General features: G+C 42.9%; 1 protein-coding gene across 2 annotated transcripts in view; it reads left to right on the forward strand.

Annotated features, from left to right (window-relative positions):
• The window catches only part of SAMD10 (sterile alpha motif domain containing 10), a 99,943-nt gene extending 95,571 nt beyond the window's left edge, over window positions 1-4,372 (forward strand). Inside the window, exon 5 of one of the 2 annotated variants that reach the window (XM_067468252.1) lies at window positions 1-385. In XM_067468252.1, coding sequence (XP_067324353.1) covers window positions 1-23 — 23 coding nt within the window. In that variant the 3' untranslated portion in view covers window positions 24-385. The other variant, XM_067468251.1, reaches the window with a different exon arrangement.
• The last annotated feature ends 4,266 nt before the right edge of the window (window positions 4,373-8,638 follow it).

Genomic DNA, 8,638 nt, shown 5'->3' on the forward strand with positions numbered 1-8,638 from the left:
CCTCTTTTGGAAACGACTCCTAACCCGTCGCCCGTCTGGCAGCAGACTGGTGCAACACTGTGAACTGCCTCTCCTCTGGGATTGCAGATGGATGGTGTGGAAAGGAATCTGGGTCTAGACCCTTCAGCCGCATGCTTGGGAGGAACACAAAAACAAAACCCTAAAAGTATTCAGAAAGGGAGAGAGGAATTCTGGCCTGCCTCCAAGGGAGAGTGTTGTGAGCGGCATGTTTGGCGGTGCTCATTTTCTTCTCCTTCCTCTCCTTTCTTTGATTCCTCGTTGTCCCGTGTAGAGACCAGCTGTTCTCTGGTGGAGAGTTCATGCCACGCAAAGCAACCGCCACAAGGACTGGTAAAGCTCAGCCTTGTGGGACCAGATCACAGGGCAAAACTGTTTCCTTAACATACAAAGACACGCCAAATAAAATCCCTCTGGACTGTGATCTGAAAGACTTGCAGTGACTTTCTCCGGCGAGGGACACAGAAGACAGCGGGACGGAGTCTGCCGGTGCTTCCGTCCTCTGAAAGTGTCTCCGAACTCATATGAGTGGCCTAATTTATTTCCACAGGGCAGAATAGCCTAATGGCTAAAGAAACTGAGTTAGCCATCATGGAGTTGGTATCTTCAAATCAGTGCAACTGGTGTGGGTGAAACAGTGATAAATCTGCCCCAACTCTTGGTCTGAATAGAAATATCACAGGTGTCAAACTCTCTTTGCAAAATAGGTTCAGTACTTTGAATAAGTCCTTTAAAATGGCAAATCTGCTCCTGGTTTCAGTCTGAACAGTCTTAAAGGAACTGTAAAGGAGCTTTCCAAGGTGAGGGACTTATCTGCAAAGAGCACCCTGGATAGCTCCTTTAAGGTTCTGACTAAAACTCAGAGTGGATTCACTCCCAAGTCAGCCACCAATGGTTCAAATTTCACCACAAACTCCCAAAGTGGTCTGTTAAGGTGAAAAAATGCTCAGCATCAGTCTCCATGTGCAACAGAAAGATGATAATACAGCTTGGGGAAATTAACAGGCTGGACTACAACTTCCTTTAACAGGTGAGATTTCAACAGTGTATCTTTGGTGGGAAGATAAAACTTGTCTGGGGGATTCTGGGAATTGCCTTCTGAAGAAAAACTTTCTCTAATGACCTTTGGATAAAATAACACTGACTCACTTCACAGGGTTGTTGACATAATTGCAAGATGTGAAACATGTTAATTCTAATACCTGAAAGCCCAAACCCACTTCTTGTGTGCCAAGGCAAAAATTGGGTCTGTTTTTTCTCAATCTGAAACTTGACTGTCCTATGACCAAACTTAATTTCTACATATACATACATGTATAAAGACATTTATTGGGGTTGGAGCCTAATTCCAGAATGAATACAGATTAACCCAGCATTCAAATAGCCCCCTTTTTTAGGAATTTCTTTTTAGGAAGGAAAGGAGCTTCTGAAGAGAGGTCATTTCTCTAGGATGAGAACTTGGGCTTGTTTGGATGGGATTGTTGCAAAGGGAAGGGTTTTGGTTTAGTGGCCAAGTATCTGCTTTGCATTGCAGAAAGTCACAGGTTGGTATCTGCTGGTACAAATGTATAGAAAGATGTTTTGTGCAGGAATAGCTTGGTTCTCGACAGAACTTCTAGCACAGTCGTCTTGGAGAACCTAGATTCCCAAAGATAGCATATTAATAAAGTCCATGAATAATCAAATCCACAATAATGAAACCTGCAAATATGGAGGGTCAACTACACACGCACATGTGCGTGCGCACACACGCACACACAAGTCACAAACCAGTCTTGGAATAAGCCATTATCATTTGCCCAGGCTGTAGATCACCAGCTCCATCTTGAGAGTTTTGGCGAGACAAATCAAGAAAGTTCCTTTGGAGGATGACAACTCCCACTCTCCTTCAACTAACACAACCACTGGCCCAAAAGAGACTTCCCCAAGCTCAGGATCAATAGCCAGGAGGCGATGTGGCCTACATAAGCAGCCACCTGTGAAAGGTGTTCTCTCGCGCTAGCTGTTCATCGGATGCTCTGCTGAGCTGCTGCTTGCCTCAGGGTCCCCCGTGCCGACCATTCAGCTGTGAAAAAACAACGCTTTGGATTAGTTCACCGGCAATCCTTTGCAGGTTTATCCTCCACGTTTCCCCATGTGACTGGTGAGGGCTAGGGATCTATACCAAGTGTCCAAAGGAATTTTCATATCTCATCTCACCTATCTCTTTAAATGAATTTCCAAGGTGGGAATGAGAGAGTTGAAAGCGGGAGCCCAGGAGGAAGTTCTCCTAGCCTTGGAGCTCCTTTTATCTATGAAGTTCTTGAATTTTGTGGTGTAATCTTCCTGTTTGGGTAGATGGAACAACCCACAGAGATGAAGAGAATTACAGTCAGCCCTACACATTATCTGAAGTTAGAGGCACAGGACCCCAGTGAAAATGGAAAATAGCAAGTTAAGAAAGTGAAATTGTTTACCTGATAACTATAGGGATGTCTAGATCTTCCAGCATGACTCTATGGTGAACTTCTACTGAAAACTAATCATAGAATTATATTGGAAGACCATGATATGCCAAGAGAGGTGTTCTCTTTAGATATCTCCAGCACAAACTTTGCCCCTCCAGGTGCTTTGGACTTCAACTCCCACAATTCCCAACAGCCAGTAGGCTGTTAGAAATTGTGGAAGTTGAAGTCCAGCAACTACAACTCCCAAATGTCAAGGTCTATTTTCTCCAATCTCCACCAATGTTCACATTTGAGCATTCGTACAAGTTTGGTCCAGATCTATCATTGGGTTGTTGTCCACATCTATCATTGTTTGAGTCCACAATGCTCTCTGGATGTAGGTGAACTACAACTCCAAAACTCAAGGTCAATACCCACCAAACCCTTCCAGTATTTGGTCATGGGAGTTCTGTGTGCCAAGTTTGGTTCAATAAATTCGTTGGTGGGGTTCAGCATACTCTTTGATTGTAGTAATAGTAATTTTTATTGATTAGCCTTTAGGCCATATCACAATAAAAAAAACAGAACAACAAGGCCTGACAAGACCTGATCACACTCCACGTAGAAAGTTAAAATAAGACACTTATAATAATACAATAAATACATATGATAAGACATGATAAAACTGATAAACTGATCAAGCTGAGTATATATATCATATTTCATTATCACCCCTACAATTTATCCCAATCAGCCCTACATATGTGGTTCTCAGATGTATTGTTTTGCTTAAGTACAGAGCTGTTTTATACGTTATTTTTGGGTCTTGGCCACACATAAAATATGTTGTTCTGATGTGAGAATCCCAATACATTGTCCGTTTGATATATGGACCAAGGTGGAAGTCTCTCACCTTTTGATACAATTTGCAATCAAACAATATGTGTGCCATATCCTCTTTGATTGTAGGTGAACTATAAATCCCAGCAACTACAACTCCCAAATGATTATATCTATCCCCCCACCCCACCAGTATCCATATTTGGGCGTATCAGGTATTTATGCCAAATTTGGTCCAGTGAATGAAACTACATCAGATATTTACATTACGATTCATAACAGGAGCAAAATTACAGTTAGGAAGTAGCAATGAAAATAATTTTATGGTTGGGGGTCATGACAACATGAGGAACTGTATTAAGGGGTGGTGGCATTAAGAAGGTTGAGAACCACTGCTGTAGTCCATGAACTCATTATTGGGTGACCGTTCCCTGAGAATTATTTGAGCAACCTTAGCAGAACAGATCTCAAAGATGGGCAGAAAACATACCTAAAATCTGTAGCTTATATGGGCCATACATTTGGTAATCATTCCCTTTGACTCCAAGACTGATTACGAGGCAGATACCATGCAATAAAAGCACCTCTGTTTTCCTTGAATGTATTGATTGTGTCTCGGTGAATTTGATTTCTAATAAAGTACCTCTAACGGGCACATCCACACACCAAACTTAAACCGATTTCAGTATCCGTTATCCATTACTCCTGGGAATTGATCTGAGCAATTCTTTTTCACCTTTACCAGAGGAGAATTCCCAGGATTCTTTGGAAAGAGGGAGAAAAAAAACTGTGACAACTGAAATGTTAGAAAACCAATATAAGTTTCTAGTGTAGCTCAGGCCTTTGGGTCGTCTTTTCTCTACTGTATGTGATCTTACGTGTGTAAATTTCCAATGTCATGTTGTGGTTGGGGAGGGAACGCTCGGGGGAAAAGAAGCGGGGAAAGTCGCAGTGGGGAATGGGGAAGCGTAGGTAAACAGAACTACAAAGTGCATTTTTTTTGTTTATTTGGTTGGTTTTTGTACTTGACACAAATATCAGAATTAAAAGGAACAGTTCTTTAAAATTAAAAAAAAATGATGACTTCACTCATTGTGTCTTCCTAGTTCATCTATTTGTAATCTCGAGTCTTGGCTACTGCATTTTGATCTTCATATGACGACCCTTGATGACTATACTGGGATATTTATTTGTTTGTTTGTTTGTTTGCTTTACTTCTATACCGCTTTTCTCAGCCGAAATGGCGACTCAAAGCGGTTTACATAATACGAGTTATCACAACAATATCCAAAGGCAATTAAAACACATTATACAAGACATATAAGGTCAAAAACAATCATTATCATAATCGTAGCGCCTCAGCAACAAATCAGAATCCGTAATCATAATCCTTGTACCAATTCCTATGTTCAGTTGTACCATCTTACTGTATTCCATTGCACTATTTAGCCAAATAGTGCATTTTGTTCGTAAAGCCAAGTCTTGACCTTCCTCCGGAACGCCAGCAGCGAAGGGGCCTGTCTGATGTCCACAGGTAGGGCATTCCACAGCCGAGGGGCCACCACCGAGAAGGCCCTGTCCCTTGTCCCCGCCAGCCGCGCCTGTGATGTGGGCGGGACCGAGAGCAGGGCCTCCCCAGACGATCTTAATGTCCTAGTCGGTTCCTAGGTGGAGATGCGTTCGGAGAGGTAAATAGGGTTATATCACCTATGCCACGATGGATGGCTACACCATTGCTGTACTGACATCTGTTTTTGCTTCTGCACTCCAAACCAGATGGTTCAGACTAGTAAATGCTCTTTACATTTCCCAGGATACCCCATAACAGTTGCTGTACTTGATACATCCAGCACAGTGGTGCAATGGTAAATTTTGATGTCTTGATTCCCTAAAGAACATTTTAAAAAGAATTCAGTTGTGTTAATCTGTTCAAAGAAGCCAGTGCTAGCAGTTGTAATGACTTCTAGGTGGGTCTTTCGTAAAGCTAATGGATCTTAGTTGCCTGGTCTTGATCATAGGGTGCATCTACACTGCTGAATTAGCACAGCATGACACTATTTAAAACTGCCAAGGGCCAATGCTATGGAAACCCAGGAGTTGTAGTTTCACAATGTATTTAGCTTGCTAAGAGTGCTTGTACCTCATCAAAATCAAACTCTCATGATTGCATAGGATTAAGCCATGGCACAGAGGTGTCAAACTGCTATAATTCTGCTGTTTAGATGCACCCAAAGTCACTCCAGATTACTTTGCATTGTAGCTTTGCATATTGTTACTAGATAAAATTAATCACTTCCTCTTGAGCCTTGAAGATATTCAGAATTACTGAGGACTAGAACCTTTATATTTGATTAAACATATATTTGCATAGTTTGAATGCTGAAATTGGGAGAACACCCTTGGAAAAGATCATCATCAGTTGGAATCACCTTGAAGACAATATAAACAGATAGATCTGATCAACAGCCATGCAGCTAGATAACAAATATGCAGCTAGATTGACAGACAGCTTTTTTTTTCCATGTCAGGAGTGACTTTAGAAATTGCAAGTCACTTCTGGTGTGAGAGAATTGGCCGTCTGCATAGGACGTTGCCCAAGGGATGCACAGTTGTTTGATGTTTTACCATCCTGTGGAAGGCTTCTCTCATATCATCACATGGGGAGCTAAAGCTGACAGAGGGAGCTCAACTCGATCTCCCCAGATTCGAACTGCCAAACTGTCGTTCAGCAGCCCTGCCAGCACAAGGTTTTAACTCATTATGAAAACAGGGCATTGCACCAGCTAAATAGTATTCAAGGCTTACAAAAAATTGAAATAGTAACAGATGGCACCATAAATTGGAGTCATCCTAAAGACAATATATAGCCAGATCATAGAATCAAAGAGTTGGAAGAGACCTCATGGGCCATCCAGTCCAACCCCATTCTGCCAAGAAGCAGGAATATTGCATTCAAATCACCCCTGACAGATGGCCATCCAGCCTGTGTTTAAAAGCTTCCAAAGAAGGAGCCTCCACCACACTCCGGGGCAGAGAGTTCCACTGCTGAATGGCTCTCACAGTTAGGAAGTTCTTCCTCATGTTCAGATGGAATCTCCTCTCTTGTAGTTTGAAGCCATTGATAGAGCAGATGATGGATAGAAAGATAGACAGGTGATAGAGCCATGCAGCTAAATGACATATAAGACATATGGTTCTCAAGGCTAACAAAAATTAAAATAAATACACATAGCCGTGAAAGAATTAAAAAGTTAGATTGTAAGTTCATTTGAAATGCATTCATTCACAGGCAATTTTTTTGTGTCAGGAGCGATTTGAGAAACTGCAAGTCGCTTCCGGTGTGAGAGAATTGGCTGTCTCCAAGGACATTGCCTAGGGGATGCCTGGATGTTTTGCCATCCTGTGGGAGGCTTCTCTCAAGTTCCCACATGGGAAGCTGGAGCTGACAGATGGGAGCTCACCCCACTCCCATGAGATGAAACCAGTACAGCACACCATGAACAGTGAGTTCTAAAAGGTTTGTCAAAGTATTTTTCTCTGTGAAAACCCAGCTACATTTGCCCACCTCATGCCCAAAGTTGTTGATACAAAGATACAGAATGGGGGACGATGCCTGGCTCGAGAGCAGTACGTGTGAAAAAGATCTTGGAGTCCTTGTGGACAGCAAATTAAACATGAGCCAACAATGTGATGTGGCGGCAAAAAAAGCCAATGGGATTTTGGCCTGCATCAATAGGAGCCTAGTGTCTAGATCTAGGGAAGTAATGCTCCCCATGCTCTATTCCGCTTTGGTTAGACCACCCCTGGAATATTGCGTCCAATTCTGGGCACCACAATTCAAGAGAGATATTGACAAGCTGGAATGTGTTCAGAGGAGGGCGACTAAAATGATCAAGGGTCTGGAGAGCAAGCCCTAGGAGGAGCGGCTTAAGGAGCTGGGCATGTTTAGCCTGAAGAAGAGAAGGCTGAGAGGAGATATGATAGCCATGTATAAATATGTGAGAGGAAGCCACAGGGAGGAGGGAGCAAGCTTGTTTTCTGCTTCCTTGGAGACTAGGACGCGAAACAATGGCTTCAAACTACAAGAGAGGAGATTCCACCTGAACATTAGGAAGAACTTCCTGATTGTGAGAGCCGTTCAGCAGTGGAACTCTCTGCCCCGGAGTGTGGTGGAGGCTCCTTCTTTGGAAGCTTTTAAACAGAGGCTGGATGGCCATCTGTCAGGGGTGATTTGAATGCAATATTCCTGCTTCTTGGCAGGGGGTTGGACTGGATGGCCCATGAGGTCTCTTCCAACTCTTTGACTCTATGATTCTATGATGTTTTCATTCCCCTTTTGTGGGGACCAAATGGTCCTGCAATATTAGGGGACGGATTTTATGAATGGTGAACATCAACACAGAACTCTCCTATCATATGACAAAAAGCCTTGTTTTTCAAAACTCCAGAGAAAGAGACTCCACCAGGCTCCAAGGCAGCAGTGTTTTCCACTGACGGTACGGTTTGTGTAATTTTCTTTTCAGTTCAGAGAACAGCCAACTGGACGTTGGAAGCTGAGAAAAAGAGGGAGAGAGAAATTTCCCAATTTCCCACAAAAGAAGACCGTGGCTGAGAAAGGAAATAAATGTTTATGCTTCCCCAGGGAACCACTAAAGCGCAGTCCACATTCTGAGTAATGTTCTCTTGAACGATCCCACAAACAACAAAACAGATGCCGAATACAGCCCGCGGAAGAGGGATGGTTTATGGAAGCTGAGCCTTCCTGCTTCACGTGCCTTCCATTTCTGATGGGGTAAAACTGAGAAATAATAAAGCAAATTGTTGTTGACGGTTGTCATGGCCAGAATCACTGGGTTGCTGTGAGTTTTCCAGGCTGTCTGGCCATGTTGCAGAAGCATTCGCTCCTGATGTTTTGACTACATCTATGGAAGGCATCCTCAGAGGTTGTGAGGTCTGTTGGAAACAAGGCAAGGGAGGTTTCTATATATGTGGAATGTCCAAGGTGGGAGAAAGAACTCTTGTCTGTTTGAGGCACGTGTGAATGTTGCAATTGACTACCTTGATTAACATTAAATAGCCTAACAGCTTCAAAGCCTGGCTGGGATTGGAATGCCTGTGAACAATTGGAATGTCCAAGGTGGGAGAAAGCACTCTTGTCTGTTTGAGGCAAGTGTGAATGTTGCAATTGGCTACCTTGATTAGCATTAAATGGCCTTGCAGCTTCAAAGCCTGGCTGGGATTGGAATGCCTGTGAATAATTGGAATGACCAAGGTGGGAGAAAGCACTCTTCTCTGTTTGAGGCAAGTGTGAATGTTGCAATTGACTACCTTGATTAGCATTGAATAGCCTTGCA

This window comes from Anolis sagrei, chromosome 4 (genome assembly GCF_037176765.1).
Source record: "Anolis sagrei isolate rAnoSag1 chromosome 4, rAnoSag1.mat, whole genome shotgun sequence".
Lineage (NCBI taxonomy): Eukaryota > Metazoa > Chordata > Lepidosauria > Squamata > Dactyloidae > Anolis > Anolis sagrei.